Source organism: Arachis ipaensis, chromosome B6, assembly GCF_059453495.1.
Source record: "Arachis ipaensis isolate K30076 ecotype BB chromosome B6, ASM5945349v1, whole genome shotgun sequence".
Taxonomy (NCBI): domain Eukaryota; kingdom Viridiplantae; phylum Streptophyta; class Magnoliopsida; order Fabales; family Fabaceae; genus Arachis; species Arachis ipaensis.
The window spans coordinates 151,008,515-151,026,289 of NC_142441.1; the positions used below are offsets into that span (position 1 = coordinate 151,008,515).

Consider the following 17,775-nt stretch of genomic DNA (forward strand, 5'->3'; position numbering starts at 1 on the left):
AGAAGCATACCTAGAACTCCGACAATTATAACAGAAAATATATATAGAATGAGGGATAATTATACTATTAATTAATAAGAACACTTGTAAACAAGTTAATCTATGTATAGAAATCGAAAGAGCTGCATATGTTTTATAAGATTCAAAAAGTAATTTTAGTTTTTAATGAAGAGAATAAAATAATAAATTTTTTTATAGATAATTTTGTGTTATTAATAAAAATCTTTTTTCATACTTTATATCTTCATCAATCGTCTTAATGTATTCAAAAATTTATTTGTCTAAAATATATTTTTTGGATTGAATTCATTATTTGTATTCAATAATAATTTTGAATCAAGTTCGAAACACGTCTCAAACAGACTCAATCCAGATTAAAATTATAGTTTTGTGATTAAAATGTAAATTTTATATTTTAATTGATCATTCTAAATATAATTTTTTTTAAATAAGATAGTTGTATTAATTAATTAGTTACTAGGGATTTAGGAAGGCTCAATACATTTAGATGGACTAATGGCCTGTTTAAAAAGCTTTAAAAATTATTTTTTTTAATTTTTAATTTTTGAATAGTAGTAATATTAATATTTGATATAATTTTTAAAAAGTTATTTAAGTGCTTAATAAAAGTTAAAAAAATAACTTTTTTTTATAATAATTATTTTATCACATTTTTTTAAAATAAATATTTTAAAAACTAAAAAATTAAAATACAAAATAATTTATTTATAAATTATTTTTAATATAAATATTTATATTATTTAAGCCATTTTTAAAAACGAGTTTAATTAAGCTCAGCCTCTCTCACTGTCGAATCACTGCCCCAGTGCCCCAGCGCCACCTTCTTCTAACTGAAACGTCTGCATCAAACAGGAAAAGCCAATAATGCCCCTTTGGTTGTCTTTGTTACCGGCGGATATATCGGTATCCGCTATCTCGTCCACCGTGGCCGCCGCCACGGTCACTGCCGCAACCTTCTTCTTAATCTGCAAGTCTCACCTCATAACACTCCATCAAGAACAACCGAAACGCAATCCACGTGGCAAGATCCTGTTCGTTTCGCGACTCGGATATTCAACTGCAGAAGCCCTAGCGGAGCGCCTCCGCAATTTGTTAGAGTCGAAAGGCCTCGTTTTGGAGGTCGTAGATGCTCGGAATTATGATCCCGAAGACCTACCCAAGGAGAACCTCATCCTCCTCGTTGATTCAACTTCGAATTTTTGGTACCAACCTCCCGAACCACCTGAACTACTGGCCTTAGACGACAGCAAAGGAGCAAAGGACTTCGCCAGTTGGCTCATGCATAACGCGGAGAGCTTTGGGATCGGAGCGGTTGTTGTGAAGGCTTGCATATTCACTGCATTTGTCGTGGGCAAAAGGGATGGTAAGAATTTGATGGCTAAGGCCGCCAATCATTTTAGGGATTTGGATCACGTTCAATACTATGATCATCTTGAAGAGTGGTGGGGAAGTGTTGTTGCGACGGTTTCGGGAGATACGGTTGCTGATGGCATGTGCGGGGAATCTGAACCTGAGGTCAGTTTATAACTATGACGTTTTAATTTCTTATCTAATTTTATTCTAAACACTATGATTGTTGTTCTAATTCTAGGATGATGTTGGTTGTTCTGATCCAAAAAGCATATATATGTTGGTGGAAAATGTGGATGTAGTAGATAGAAAAAGAACCTTCAGGCGCAGGATGTTAACTATCACTGAGGCCAACTTTATCAAGCATGGAAGTGTTGATCTTGAAGATGGAGGTCCTGTGACTGCCCAATGGCCTGTTGGAGATGATCTAATAATGGATTCCAACTTACCAACTTTTCAAGGATTTTGTTCCCTTGGTGGCAGCTTGTTCATTGCTGGTGGTATCATGTGTAACAATGGATCAAAATTTGAATTTGAGCTAGAATTGGAACATTTTTTCCCTGCAAAAATGTGGTGCCTCAAGTATGATGGTTCGACCTGGATTTGGAGTTTATGCGGAAGCATGATCGACTACCGAATGAATCCCATAGTAGTCCCATACCATCGCAACTTGTACATCTTTGGGGGTGATACTAAAGATTGGGTTGAAATCTACAATTCACAATCAGAGTCATGGGAAAAAAGGGAAGTGCCTAGGGAAGCGCCCCATGTGGACTTTTGGTCGAGTTCTAAATCTTACTTTTTGTGGGAGGACAGAACAAAGCCTCCTAAGAAAACCCTCATTATGCTTTATGTTTATTATGGTAAGTATCAGGAACTCATCTCATATGACATCGAGGCCAACCTTTGGAGTGGATACCTTCCCTGCGATTTCCCGCCAATTCGTGATTCTTGTCCTAGGAAACTAATTCGTTTGGCATGCAGTAATTATCTCCTCATTGTTGACTCTGCCGCTATGTGGTACATTTATGACTTTTCTAAGAAGAAACTCATGGCAGATGTGCACGTGAATGGATTGGAAAAGCTGACGGGACGGGTTTCGTATGTTTTTTGTTGCCACTACACCAGCGAGGAAAGTCTGATTTATGTCTTCATGGAACCAGATGAAAAGGTTGTTGAGGAATATGGTGGTGATCCTGACTTTGTTCCTTATGCTAGAGTCAAGCTCCAAACAAGTGGTAATTTTTCTACCAAGGTTGAATCCAAGGGTAATCTTAAAGTTGGTCCCTATAGCAAACTCTATATGTAAGCATGAACCTTTCTCTGCTTTCTTTGTTTATAATTACTGTGCTGTTTGAAACTTGCTCACTCAATCCATTGAGCTTCATTGTACAGGTTTGCTGTTGGAGACCAAGACATTGAATTAAAGGGAGGATTGTAGCTTAGTTTTGTGCATCATACTGGTGTGGTGGACATTATATTAATAGGAATATGTTTTCTTGAACAGAGATATTCCTTTATATTCATTGTAGCTTAGGTTTGCGTAGAGATCTTCATTCTGGACTGGTGAGTTTGTTGCATTAGAAACTAATAATTAGAGATTTCTTGCTTTTAAGATCATATAGGAATTTTCTTCAATGTTAAATTAGATATGTACAAATTACAAAAGTTGGCTCTGCTAAGATTTTAGTGGAACAGAGCAATGTGTCCAATTATCCAGGGGGAGAAGGTTGATGTTTTTGTTGGTGCATTTAGACAATCGAATGTAAATTCGCAATACGCCTGGACCAAATGTTGATCCAATATAAAAATTAGTTGATATCATATCACTAATACTAATACTTGTTTCGTTTATGTTAAAAAAAAGGTACGTGCATAAAAAGTAAAAAATCCATTATATATTTCTTAATTAAAAATTTTTTCATTCTCTATTTTTAATAGCCCAAATAATCTTTTTTAAACTCATATTAGTGAATTACCCTGATATGATAAAAGGCTATTACATACTTGTATTTAAATAAAATTCGTAACATTATGTTACATGAAAAAAACATTAAATAATTGATACGAATCATTGTTATTACAATCACACAGATAATGATTACTAACTATATTATATTCAGTTATGTATTCTATATCTAACTATTTTGGTTTATGATAGTGTACAATTGTTCAACAAAATGAAGAATCATAATGCAGATAATTAACACTTCTTTTGTAAGGAATTTTGCAATGCCACCAATCTAGTAGATAAGGAGTATATTAGTCCCCAAATAACGACTAAGAGTTAGTCAAGTAACAATATAGTTGCCTTTGTTTAAATGTTGCAATCCACAAAAATTGCAAACTACAATATCATTTACAACATTTCCACCCTCTCTATTTACCATGGTCTAAATGTGTTTTTTAGGGTTCAATAAGTAAATTTCAAAGATGCACTTGTCTTCAAAACAGAATTATATATAGAGAATTATTGAAACACAAATAGACTTGTAAAAAAAAAGATACAATAAAAATAAGAGAAGTGTAAGACGTAAGACATCAAGATGCTAAATAAGGGAAATATTCTTAGCTTCACTTAATTACTAAAACAAAATTCTTTATGCACTACTTAGAACATTACCTTTGAGATTAAGGGAAAGGTTCCTATCATTTATCAGGGGTTCTAACTCGGGTACATACTTCCCTATAAAAAAAATGTGTTTTATGAATGGTCAATTTAATTAGACAAAAAAATAAATTAAAAAAAAGGTAAAAAAATTACAAAGTATGATACTAATTTCAATACTGCATAGCTCACCCTATCTGCATAATAATTGTGCTTAAAATTGTAAGCATCATTAGCTGTTTCAAGACAATTGGATATGTACAAATTACAAAAGTTGGCTCTGCTAAGATTTTAGTGGGACAGAGCAATGTGTCCAATTATTCCGGGGAGAGAGAAAGTAGATGATGTTTTTGTTGATGCATTTAGACAAATTAGTGTAAATTCCGCGCTACGTCCCCATTAATATCCCACCCTACATAAACCATTACAATTGCCACTAGGGCATGCTGGTTCCCACCTATGAATGCTATGAATATTTTGAGTACTAGCTAACTCTAAAAGTCTCTACATCCTCAATCCTCATCATAAGAGACACAAAAAAGTAACTCAGTCTTAAAACTATGTGATAAGAATAATACATCTACTCTGTTCAAGAAAACATATTCCTAACAGCAACATCTATGCTGCAGTAGTCTTTCCTTTAATGTCTTGGTCTACAGCAGCAAACCTGTCCACAATGGAAAGGGTTATGAATTAATTAAGTTTGAGACATTATAATATAATAATAGAAAGAACAGCGAGAAGAGAAAGGTGCATGCTTACACATTGTACTTCCAATAGGGACCAACTTTAAGATTACCCTTGGATTCAACCTTAGCAGAAAAATTACCATCGGTTTGGAGCTTGACTTTGGCATAAGGAACAATGTTAATATCATAAGTGAATGACTCTTTCTCAATATCCATTTCCTCAAGATCCATTTTATCTGGATCAATGAAGACATAGATCAGACTTTCCTTGCTTGTGTGGTGACAACAGAAAACGTCAGTCACTGTCCCAATCTCATCCAACTCATTCATATGCACAATTGCCACGAGTTTCTTCTTAGACAAATCATAGATGTACCAAATAGTGATAAAGTCAATAATAAGAAGATAATCACTGCAACCCAAACGAACGAGTTTTCTACAACCCCAGTAATGTGGAAAATTGCACTCAATGGGGCTCCAAATGTTGGCATTCAAATCATATGACATGAGCCATTGATTCTCATGATCAACCGAATACACAATGAGGGTTTCCCAGAAAAAGCAAGAGTGAGGCCACAAGTACACACTCTCGGGTACTTCCCTTTTTTCCCAAAATTCTGATTTTGGATGGTAGATATCAACCCATATTCTTCTACCCTGAATGATGCACAACTTGCCATCGTATGGGATTACCATGGGGCAAACCGTTGAGCAGGGGAAGAACATGCTTCTGCATAAACTCCAAATCCAAGCAGAACCATCATACTCGAGGCACCACAGTTTTGTGTCCTCACCAGAAGCCAGTTGCTTCCATCCTCTTTCAATATGATCCAGGTCCCAACCAGCAAAGAATAAACTGAGACCAAGGGAACAAAATCCTTCAAAAAATGGTAATCTAGACTTGCTTGTTGCACCATCTGGAAGACGCCATTGGGCAGTCACAAGACCTACGTCTTCAAGATCAACAGTGCCATTCTTCATGAAGTTGGCCTCACTGATAGTTAGCATCCGGCGCCTGGAGGTTGTACTATCTCCATCACCCAGATTTTCCACCAACATATATATGCGTTTTGGATCACAACAACCAGCATGATCCTGGAACTAAGAAAACATTCATAATATTTAGGACAAAACTAGATCACCATAAGTTTAGAACAATTATCTATCAATCAGAAAGCTTTTCAGCAGTGTAAGCATTCATAAGAAATAGATTAGTGGTTGACTTGACGAGGTAGGATTTGAAACAAAAAAATATATATACATTTGATATATAAAGGATAAGAGCATGCGGAAATCTACCTCGGGTTCAGATTGCTCGCACTCGTCATCAGCAACGGTATCCCCGAGAACTGCACCTTTCAAAACCGCAACAACCCCTTGCCACCAGTTGTCAAAATCAAAAGCAGCGTCGAATTTCGCAGCCTGACCAAAATCCCTAATGCGATTGGCGGCCTTAGCCATCAAATTCTTGCCACCTTCAGAAACACTACTGCCTACTCCAAACACACTGAAACTGCAAGCGTTCACAACAAAAACCCCACTCCCAAAGTTCTCCGCGTTATCCTGGATCCAACTGCGGAAGTCCTCCGCTCCGTAAGTTTCGTAGCTGGATCCCAGAGCTAGTTTCCAATGTTCCGAATTTGAAGCAACGAGGAGGACGATGTTCTCTTTGGGTAGCTCTTCGGGCTCATAATTCCGTGCATCTACCAACTCTAGATACACGCAATTACGGAAGTGCATTCCCGAGGCTAAAAACTCGTAGAGGCGCTTCGCAAACGCTTCTGAGGTTCCAATCTGGGAGACGAATAGGATCTTCCCACATGTATTGCGTTTCGGTTGTTCTTGATGGAGTGTTATGATGTTCTCTTTGTGGGGGCAGAGGTGAGACTTGTAGATTAAGAAGATGGATGCGGCCGTGACTGTGGCGGCGGCCACACTGGACAGGATAGCGGATACCCATATATCCGCCGGTAACGAAGACAACCAAAGGGGCATTATTGGCTATAAGCTCAATTTTGTTGCAGCCGTCGAAGAAGGTGGCACTAGCAACGTACTGGTTATTAAACCGTTGGTAGGAGCGGCAAAATGGGTTGCGCACTAATCCACTAAATCTGCTACAAAAGACGGATTCTGTTAGGATTTGGAATTCGCAAAATTAAAAAAAATTATATAACTTATTAATTTTTAGTTATTAATTTTATTTATTTTATTTTACAATTTCGTATATTTGTTCAAATTATATAACTTATTTTTTAAAATAAATATGGTTCTATTGACAAATATTATTTTAAACAATTTTATTGAAGTTAAAAATTAAAAAAAATAATAAAAAAATTATATTATAATTTGATTTTTTTTATTTGTATTTGATTTTTTAATTATTATTTTTTAGTTAATTTTAATAAATTTTATTTTTCAAAAAAGAAAAAAAAGAGTCAAGTGGTCTAGTCCGCCGACCCGCCAATCCGCCGTAAAATGGGGCAGGCTAGTATTTTAAACCCATTTTAATTGGCGGGACGGGACGAGTTGGGGCGGACCGGCCCGCTTTGCCACCCCTAATCACGGGTTTACTGGTCCAACCGTGATTCAATCAGAAAAAAACGTTTTAGAATAAAATAATAATTAAATTATAGAATAGCTCTCATCAAGACAATCAATAAATCATCAGTTTTTTAGTCTCTTGGAAGACCAAGAAACAAACCACCGGTGCCCGCTAATCCACTGAAGCAGAATATCGTGCATTTGTTAATACAAATGGATATTAAATGTGTTACAATTTTTACGTATCTCATCTCTTCTATCGGCCCACCAATTTTATATTGTGATAATCAGAGTACTCTTCATATTGCTACTAAACCAGTTTTTTATGAGCAGACCAAACATTTAGAGGTTTATTGTCACTTGTTTCGACAAAATGTTCAAGCTGGAGTGATGAAACATCTTCCCATTCCCTCTTCTGGGCAGCTAGTTGACATCTTCACCAAGCCTTTATTTTCTCAACCATTCCATCTTAATTTGAATAAGTTTGGTGTTCTTGACAAGCTTGTGGGGCGTATTAAACCACTCTTCCACATTAGCTCATGACAACAATAAAGAAGTCTCACGGTCTACAAATTTAACCCAACATAGGATACACAAATTTAATTATAATTTTACTCTTTATTATTATCTTATCTTTAATTTATTTATCCTTATCTTATCTTTATTTGCTTTTATTTTTTATAGGTCAACACTTTATATATATTTAATTTTACTTTCATAGTTTACAATTTCAATCAATTAACAATCAATAAAATTTCTTCATCTTTTCTTTTCTTTCTTTATTCTTTCTCAATTTTATTATCTTTGCATACTTTTTATGTACTCTTTCCGTTTTATTAATAAGTAAAAATAATTAATTTTTAAATATATTATTTAAAAAATGTCTAAATACATGAATTTGATTGAATGATTATATAATGTTTTACACTATGAGAACATTTAAATTAAACCCTTACATATACAAAAAATCACTTTAAAAATAATTTATAAGTATTGCCTATAAAAAACTTTAAAAAATTCTACAATATCTGGCCATAATAATTAATTAATACCACATTTTGCTTAATTTTTTTTCCAAAAAAAAAAAATAGGAATTGATATAAGTAATTGTCATAGTTATAGTCTCGGTGACATTGTACCCACCTCACTCTATGTAAGTTTAAGTATTATTTTCTTTGTTGTGAACTTAGATAGCAACACTCAAGTTAAAATCCACCAAAATTTTTTACTTTAATGCATTACAAAAACCCTTGTTTGAAATAGTAGCAATTGAAAATAGAGCGCATTCATCACTATGCTTTCTTTCATTTTTACACGACCTCAACATTCATGATATATTATTCTCAGTTGGAAAAGTATGAGGAGCTAATGGAATATTTGTACAATGTGTACAATGGAAGATTAGAGAGTATTAGAGATGGAAAAGTATGAGGAGCCAATGGAATATTTATACAATGTGTACAATGGAAGTTTAGAGAGTATTAGAAATATAATCATTAGTGTTACCTTTTTTCATCAGCTGAAATTTTTGGGATGAGTGGTATCATGACATTGTATTAAAGCTCTGAATCCGAAAAGTCAAGAGTTGGATACTTGATTAATCCAAAATTTAAAATGTTCCCATCCCCTAATGTGTCTAAACGATGCCACATCAATTCAATCAATGATCATTGCCTACCTTGCCCCCAATACATGGATTCTTCCAACATAGTTCACCACACCCACATGCACAAAACTCAAAAAGTCAATAAGAAAAGCAAATCATTAATTTCCGCACTCTATCTTCATTTAATATAAAGTCCATTTTGGTGTGTGCCATATTATTGCCACCATGGACAACTCCATGCCTATGTTATCATGTTTGTTATTCTTGTTTTTGCAATGTGGCTTCTCTTCTTCAAACATGGACATCTTCATCCTTGCCGGACAAAGCAACATGGCTGGTCGTGGCGGCGTCAAAAACGGGAGGTTTTGGGACGGTAATGTCCCACCAGAGTGCCGGTCCAACCCTTCTATCTTGCGACTAAGTGCGAGTCTACAATGGGAAGAGGCCCATGAGCCTCTCCATTTAGACATCGACCTTGGCAAGACTTGTGGGGTTGGACCGGGTCTGGCGTTCGCAAACGAAGTTCTCAGGATCAAAGGTAAAAATACCTTAAAAACATATAATATTTTTTACTTTAATTTATTCGACAAGTGTTTTAGAACAGAAAATGCATAAAAAAAAAATTGTCTCTTTTCCTATTTCTAAAGTCTAAACAAATATGTTATTTATTGTCTCTATATTTCTGTTTTGAGATAATTAGCTAACAGAATCATAGGATAGAATGCACATTTAATTTCTAATATATATGTATATTAACAGGTGAGAGTGTTAATATGGTGATGGGTTTGGTGCCTTGTGCAAAGGGAGGGACTAAGATTGGGGAATGGAGTAAAGGGACAAGTTTGTACAATGAATTGGTGAGAAGGGCAATTGAGTCAGTGAAGGGTAATAGTGGAAGAACAATTAGGGCACTTTTGTGGTATCAAGGTGAGAGTGACACTGTTAGAGAAGAGGATGCTGAAGGTTATAGCCATAACATGGAGAAATTTATTATGGACCTTCGTTCTGATCTTCATCTTCCAAATCTTCTTGTTATCCAGGTTTGCCTATTTCTTTTTTCTTTTTTTTTTACCAAAAATAGAAGACTCGAACTCGCAATCTCTTAAATGAGTATGAAAAGACTATGCCATTTGAGATATAATTCATTAGCTTTCTTCTTTTTTCTCTCTTGTTATCTTATCTTATTCAATAAAATAACACAGATTTTTTTTTTAATATACTTAATTTTTTTATTTTATACAACCTTTAAAGATGATTTTAATAATCTAAATTATGATCATATATAATATAAATACATATTTACATATGTATGTTTTTATTTTAGTTGTTGTATGTGCCAAACGGTTCTTTGTGTTTGTACTTATTTGGAATGGATTTTTTTTAATTCTTTTTCAATTAATTTTTATAAAGTATGATTTTTATATTCTGTAATTTTTTTTATGTTTTTTTTATTTTAATTAAATTTTATATGATATAATATCACACTTTATAAAATTAATTGAGATAAAAAAAATTAAGAACATCTATTTTCATACTAGAACTCTCTTAATGTTACGTTAGACAAACAATAATCAAAATTATTTTATTTAATTTAATGTTAAACAAACAATAACCAAAGTTACTTTATTTAATTTAATATTTATAATTTTATGTAATATTTAAAATTATGCAATTATTTTAATAATAATAATAAATAAATACTAAATAAAATAATTTTAGATTATTTGAGTTTATCTTTTATGGTCTCAAACATTATTGATATTCAAATTTGTGGCCGTTCATGTAATTCCAAAAGACTTAGAAATGGCAATTGGCATCCAGCTCTAATTCAATAAATTGGCCCACTCATCAACTTGTATGAATTATCATCCTTTCTATTTTTGAACTAAAAACATCAATACAGTTTCCACAATAAAAGAAGTGTAGTAGTGTACATTTGAAGGCGCACCATATTTAAATCACTTACTAAATTCAAAGTCGACAAAAATAGAAAAAGTAAAATAGTGTGGGAATGACGTCTGTATCTAAATTACTATATTATTATTCTTCTTTCAAAAATTTAAAAAGTTGGCTCAATTTATTTAAAATTTTGCAATATAATATAATAGTTTAGTCAAACAAGAAGTTCAAATGTTCCTTTGTTTAATGTGTGGGACAAAACAAAGAAAGAAAGCTTTTTTTTTTTACGAAATTTATATTGTCATATTTTGTAACTCTTCCATCCTGGTTCAATAAATAATGCTTCTTTTAAAAATTTGAGTAATTACCAAATCACAAATCAGTTTTAAGGATTTTAAAAGCGGATATTTTAGTCTCAAAAAAAAATTAATACACCGATTAATTTTTAAGGTTTTATTTCAACAGACAAATCAGTCTCTAGTTCATTTTCTGGCAAAGTAATTATCTAGATTAGTCTTCAAGGATTTTAAAAGTAGATATTTTAGTCCATAAAAAAAAATAATACACAAATCAATACTCAACGTTTTTTTGTCAGATATAACAGTCCATAATCCATTTTATTTTTACTATATGTCGAATTTTATTATTATTAACTTAACTTTATGTATCAACGATGACACTAGCATATTAATATACTATTTTTGTTAGAAACAAGGAAGGTGAATAATGATACTTTAAAATTTAAATTAAAATATTTCTTTTATTACAAACATATTTTTTAAAATAGGACCTCTTTTGATTATATTAAATACAAAAATATTAAATAATTTCAACCTTAAATTTTTTATAGAATAATCTCTAATAATTTTATTGAATATTATTATTATTATTATTGAGTTACTAATAATAATAATTTTATTTTACTTTTTTTTAGACAGAGAACTATTATGTCTAACAGAGAAAAATGTCAGGGATTGATCTGTGTATTAATTTTTTTGAGGGATTAAAACGTCCACTTTTAAAATCTTTGGGGGCACTGATATGGGTAATTACTCTGTCGAAAAATAAACTACGAACTGATTTGTCTGCCGAAGTAAAACTTAGGGATTGAGTATTAATTTTTCTTGGGGACTAAAATGTCCACTTATAAAATTCTTGGAGACCGATTTGGATAATTATTCTAAAAATTTTGTATTATGTGAGCGTTCTATTAACATTCACTTTTAGATATTTTAACTTAAATTAAATAAATTATAATGCCATCTGAAACATGATTAAATGCACAAATTGAAAAGCTATGATTATTGCTTGAGAGTAAAGCTAAAGAAATATACAGAATACTACATTCGTTTTAAAGTAATGGTCATTTTTCCCTTTTTGATACATAATCAATCTATTTTGCATATAAGGACATTGATGTTTTAATGTATAAAAAATTAAAATAATAATCTTTTTAAAAAGGTGAAATATATATAATAATGTTTAAGAAATGAAATTAATGAATGAAGGAGATGGCATGTAAAAATGTTAATTAATGTATGCAGGTAGCACTTGCATCAGGGGAAGGAAAATACATTGAGAAAGTGAGAAAGGGTCAATTAGGGTTGAAGCTTCCAAATGTGAAGTGTGTTGATGCAAAGGGTTTGCCCCTCAAAACAGATAAACTTCACCTTACTACAGTCTCTCAAGTTCACTTAGGAATGCGTTTGGCTCATGCCTATATTGCTTCCACCACTCATCATCATCATCATCAATTTATTAATCACTCACTCACAAGTTATGTAACTAGTTAATTAAATCAGGAATTTCGGATAAGAGTAAAATATATATTTTTTATATACAAAATTTTTGTTCATTTTTTTAAGTTCTCAATCAAGGGCCTTCTATTTCTACATTTTTTTTTGTCATCCGAACCTTGACTGGAACCCTAAAAAATTATTTCTACTGCCCCAGCAACTGCCAATGGCCATAGAAGGATAGCAAGGCCAGCAAAATCTAACAAAATCTGAGACATCCCTGCTCAGTAACGAACCCCACAGCAGAATCAACAGAAAACCTAACTACATAACAATTTAAAGCATGCACAACAGAACCATATATCGGGAAGCAACCATTGAATAAGAAACTACTGATTATTTACAGGCCACAGAACTATCTTTTCTTTCTCAGTTATGAAGAATGTTAGAAGAACAATACCTCAAAAGATTGTCTAATCAAACAAAAATTGTAATTAAGCACACTATGCAAGGAAGATAAGAAGGGGAGGTTTCAATTAATATGAATCCAACAAGAACACGTCAATATGTTATATAACAAATTGTTCCAACAGCAAATTAAACCCAATATCATTTGGGTATGTACATTATTCCAATCAAAGGGGTCTTTAAAAAGTCAAAAAGTTACATTTCACAGATTTATCCAGTTACCAGCACATACGCCATTAATAGCACCTGAAACAAACAACAGCAAAAGATCAGTCTCGAGTACTATTATACCATTCAAGGAAATATCAAGCACAGAAACAATAACATGAGCACATAAATTGGGCAATTCCTTAAGGAAATAGCCTTTACTAGTGATGAACAAAATTATGAATCCACAATGCTCAACAAAGGTAAATTTTAACAAGCCAATTGTTAAATAAACGCAAAACCATGGGAACCTTAAAATAAACAACAACAGGGAAGAAAGAAGAAACCTTTGAAGAGGGATTTTAGTTGTAGTAGAGCTCGAGGCCCATGCCGTCGTGGATCTCGTAATCTTTGAGGGTGATGTGATCCTTGTAGATGGTGTACCACTTCTGAATGCGAATCTTGTCAGCCCTCGTTCCTGTCTGAGCTGCAACCAGCTTCTTCAGGTCTCCGATGGTATCGTCATCGTTGCATTTCACGCGGACCTTCTTCCCCAATCGATCGTTCAGAACCACCTCGATCATCTTCTCAGAAATTCCCAGAAATTCAGAAATTATAACACTCCTACTGTAATTAACAAAGAATCAGAATAAAAAAATTATAACATAAACACATAAATCACAGAATCCTCAAAGATTGAATCACATAAATCATAAAAATCAGAATCATCATCAGAAATATAAATTATAATTAACCTAACTCTATACATTATAACAAATGCTTCAAAATCAAAGAACTGACTTACCCGACAGAGAATAGGGGCAGACCAGCGAAGCCCGGCGATTTACCCGCGAAGGCCGGCGAAGACGCGACGACCGGCGAAGATGCGACGAGGAGAAGACGCTCTGACGCGACCGTGCGAGGAATTTTGTCACTGAGGTCTAGAGTGACCGTGCGTGTGTTAGTGAATGGTGAGAGGAAAGGCTGAGGGAAAGCTTTTGAATTTTTGTCACTGACGTGGAGGGTTAACTCAATCTCATATATCTTATATAGGGGTGCACAGACCCGGCCCGGCCCGAACACTTTAAGGACTAATTTGATGTGATTTTATCTGGTTTAGGGTCGGGTACGGGTCTCAAAAATAGACCCGGTCATTATTTCGGGTCGGGTCCGGGCCATAGCTCGGGTCGCCCGAAGTTGGCCCGGTCATCATACACAATTAATATTTTGTGTTATTAGTGATGGATCATGACTATTTTTATGTGGAATTTAAGTATTGTAAACCTTAATATTTTGTGTTATTAGTCATTATAAGACTATAAATTAATGTTTTATGTTTAGAATGCATAAGACTTTAGACTAATACATAAGATTATGTTATTTGTATTGATTTAAATATTTGGTATTATTAGACAATATTAGTATTGATTGTGGTTATGCTTTAGTATTGATTGTGGTTATGCTTTAATTTTGAAGAAGGGTTGGTTCTTGTTATATTTTTCTAAGTGAATTTTACCATGTTAACTAATGGTTGGAGTCTTGGAAATTCGGATATTTTTACATGCTAGCTTACAAGAAGGTATCAACGTAATGTAATATTAACGGCCCGGTTTTACCCGATTTTCACCCGGTATAATTGTGGCCCGAAAGTGTATTGATTTCATCGGGTTTAGGGTCGGGTTCGGGTCTAATAAATAGACCCGGTGTATATTTCAAGCCGGATCTGAATCACATCAAACCCGGCTTCACCCGGCCCGGTATAATTGTGGCCCGAAAGTGTATTGATTTCATCGGGTTTAGGGTCGGGTTCGGGTCTAATAAATAGACCCGGTGTATATTTCAAGCCGGATCTGAATCACATCAAACCCGATTTCACCCGGCCATGTGCACCCCTAATCTTATATAGACTAGTGCAGCTGACACGGAAACAATAAAAGATATATTAAAAGATAGGAAGCTTATCACCTACTTTTTTTTCTTATCAGTCGGATACACACAAAAAACTTCCAAAAAATACAATAATCCTAGTTTTTTCCGTTTAAGTTTATTTTCTTTTTTCTTTTTCTAATGTAATATACTAGTAGATTAAATAATTTATAATTATATGATGGTAAAATGATACACGTATAACCATTTAAACAATAGTAATACATTTTTTTATTTTTTCTTCTTTACGTCTTTATTCTCAATTTTTTAAATGATAATTATAAGGAAATAGTATTCGTATGATATATATATATAAAATTGTTAAATATTTATTTTATAAGTATATATTAAAAAATTAATTATAAGTTTATAACGTGTATCGTTAATTTGTTAAAAACATTTTAACATTTTATTAGTTTGCTTTCTTTTCAATTTTACATGGGAATGATTAAACATGTGAAACAAAATTAAGACATTATCACACTTATGTTTAACTTTTATTAATTAACGGAAATTATATATTCTAATATCATATATAACTTAGTCAAAGTATATGAACTGTATTTTTTTTATTAAAATTACATTGTCTTCATTGATAAAAAATGGTTTTAATTTTATTTTAAATAATTTTTCAAACTTATATATCTAACAATTAAATATTTAATACAAGATTTCAAACAACTTAACAAATAGCCCGATTTTCACAGTTTAATTTAAATATAATTTTCAGCCATAAAACATTTTTTTATATGCAACAAATTATAGAATTTTTTTTAAACAACATAAAAAAATCATTATTTTCAAAAACAAATTATTCCAACTTTAAATAACAAAATAAGTTTTTTTTTTAACTTCACTAAGTTTGCTGCATCCCCTCCGTCCACCTAACTCAGCTAGGATAATCAATAATTCCAAAAAGTGAATATTTGTCTAATGGTTATGTCACACTCGTAGTCACATAGTCGATACCTAAATCAAAAAACATAAACTATTTTCAAAATCTCAACTATAATACAAAAAATACAAAAATAAGAATGACAATAACTACAACATACCTTTTTGTAACACAAAATATTATCTACTTTAGATGGATATCAGTAGTAAATTCTTTTTATTCTTTTCGTCTATTGTTGACCAATAGCATTTAATATTAAATTCTTCAATGCGGTTAAACTGCAGTGGTAAATCAAATGTTAGGGACATGTAATAATTTTAAATTTTAATCCATTTGAACTGTTTTGGGCTTATAATACACATTTAAATTGATAATTTAAATTTAAATTTGAGAAAGAACACAAGTGATTTAAATTTAAAAATTTATCATTATAATACACATTTATATAAACTTTTTAAATTGAATATCAATTGTCAAAAGTTGAATAAAAAATTATTATAGGATCAAATTTAATAATTTAATAGGACAAATAAATATAATTATTATGTACTACAACAACAACAACAAAGCTTTGTCCTACTAAGTGGGGTCGGCTTCATGAATCAAACGACGCCATTGTGCTCTGTCATGTATCATGTCTACAGAGAGACCGTTTACATGTAGATCTCGTTTGACCACCTCATGGATGGTCTTCTTAGGTCTTCCTCTGCCTTTCGCCATTTGTCCATCTTCCATCTCATCCACCCTCCTGACTGGATGTTCTATCGGTCTTCTTCTCACATATCCAAACCACCTGAGACGCGATTCAACCATCTTTTCCACAATGGATGCTACTCCAACTCTCTCCCTTATATCTTCATTCCTTATTTTATCCAATCGCGTATGACCACCCATCCATCTCAACATCTTCATATAATTATTATGTACTATTCAAAAAAAATTTAAATTGTAATAAGAACACTTATCCCATTATAATATAAATAGATCTGTTCCTGATTTAACATTAATATAATTTTTTTACTTTTTATTTTTTAATAGTAAGATATTTAATATTCAGTGTTTTTTGTTTGTATTTATTAAAATCATTCAATATATTTATTTTATTAAATCACTTGATTTATTTTCAGTTAATAAAATTTAATGATTCACAAAAATAATATTTTTAATATGGACAAAGTCAAACTCATTATAATTAATTATACAATTGTTTGACTCAAATAAAATATTAATATAAAAGACGTAAAATCGCGTAAAACTAAAATATTTTTGAATAATCTCAAATAAAAACAATGTAACATATAACAATTAGAATAAGACTCTGACAATGATAAAATTTAAACTTAAGATCTCGTATATTTTATCTAAATTTTTTACTATAAAAGTATTATTAGTATTATTAGTATTTTATTTTATTTGTATGGAAAGAAGAATTCAAAGTATGAAAAAGACTAAAAACTGGTGGAAGAAGTAGAAGAATCTCATAACAGGGAGCATGACAGAATAATAGTTCATTCAGGCAGTTAAGACTTCAACTGTATTCAGTTAGAGTCTGTTAGAGATTGCTATTATGAGTGTCAGGCTGGACTTCAGTTAGTTAGTCTTAGTCTGTTAGCTTAGCTTTCCCAATCAATTAGTTAAACACCCCTTCCAACTGTCCTTGTGTATATATAGACTACAATGTAAAGAATGAATGAATCGAATCACTAATACAACAGAACAGAAAATTCACTCAATTTTTCTCTCTTCTTTCTCTCCTTCTTCTCTATTAAGGCATGATACCTTTCCAGTGTATAATATAACAAATAACTTTTATATTTAAATGTAAAAACATAACTTTAAAGCAATTTTAAACCTGTATTTAATTATGTGTAAAGCAATTTTATACATGC

At 32.2% G+C, this 17,775-nt stretch overlaps 4 protein-coding genes across 6 annotated transcripts; 2 read left to right on the plus strand and 2 right to left on the minus strand.

The window, feature by feature from the left end:
* The first annotated feature begins 780 nt into the window (after nucleotides 1–780).
* LOC107605627 (uncharacterized) lies at nucleotides 781–3,207 on the plus strand. Its single transcript, XM_016307568.3, has 3 exons — nucleotides 781–1,536; nucleotides 1,613–2,676; nucleotides 2,767–3,207. The coding sequence occupies exons 1-3, from the start codon at nucleotides 886–888 to the stop codon at nucleotides 2,810–2,812; spliced, it is 1,761 nt and encodes a 586-aa protein (XP_016163054.3). The 5' UTR covers nucleotides 781–885; the 3' UTR covers nucleotides 2,813–3,207.
* Nucleotides 3,208–4,177: 970 nt separating this feature from the next.
* LOC107647760 (uncharacterized) lies at nucleotides 4,178–6,785 on the minus strand. 2 transcript variants are annotated; one of them, XM_016351808.3, is made up of 3 exons: nucleotides 5,968–6,785; nucleotides 4,742–5,769; nucleotides 4,178–4,646 (listed from the first exon to the last, which is right to left on the minus strand). In XM_016351808.3, the coding sequence occupies exons 1-3, from the start codon at nucleotides 6,661–6,663 to the stop codon at nucleotides 4,598–4,600; spliced, it is 1,773 nt and encodes a 590-aa protein (XP_016207294.1). In that variant the 5' UTR covers nucleotides 6,664–6,785; the 3' UTR covers nucleotides 4,178–4,597. The 2 variants fall into 2 exon arrangements, with proteins under 2 accessions (XP_016207294.1, XP_088345489.1); XM_088489363.1 differs by having other exon boundaries at nucleotides 4,455–4,646; nucleotides 4,742–5,763.
* Nucleotides 6,786–8,941: 2,156 nt separating this feature from the next.
* On the plus strand, nucleotides 8,942–12,586 carry LOC107605628 (putative carbohydrate esterase At4g34215). Its single transcript, XM_016307569.3, has 3 exons — nucleotides 8,942–9,353; nucleotides 9,575–9,855; nucleotides 12,259–12,586. Exons 1-3 carry the CDS (start codon nucleotides 9,041–9,043, stop codon nucleotides 12,505–12,507), a joined length of 843 nt encoding a protein of 280 aa, XP_016163055.1. The 5' UTR covers nucleotides 8,942–9,040; the 3' UTR covers nucleotides 12,508–12,586.
* A 376-nt stretch (nucleotides 12,587–12,962) lies between these two features.
* On the minus strand, nucleotides 12,963–14,078 carry LOC107605629 (ubiquitin-like protein 5). 2 transcript variants are annotated; one of them, XM_016307571.3, is made up of 3 exons: nucleotides 13,871–14,078; nucleotides 13,413–13,689; nucleotides 12,963–13,164 (listed from the first exon to the last, which is right to left on the minus strand). In XM_016307571.3, exon 2 carries the CDS (start codon nucleotides 13,647–13,649, stop codon nucleotides 13,428–13,430), a length of 222 nt encoding a protein of 73 aa, XP_016163057.1. In that variant the 5' UTR covers nucleotides 13,650–13,689; nucleotides 13,871–14,078; the 3' UTR covers nucleotides 12,963–13,164; nucleotides 13,413–13,427. The 2 variants fall into 2 exon arrangements, with proteins under 2 accessions (XP_016163057.1, XP_016163059.1); XM_016307573.3 differs by having other exon boundaries at nucleotides 13,413–13,692.
* Between the last annotated feature and the right edge of the window lie 3,697 nt (nucleotides 14,079–17,775).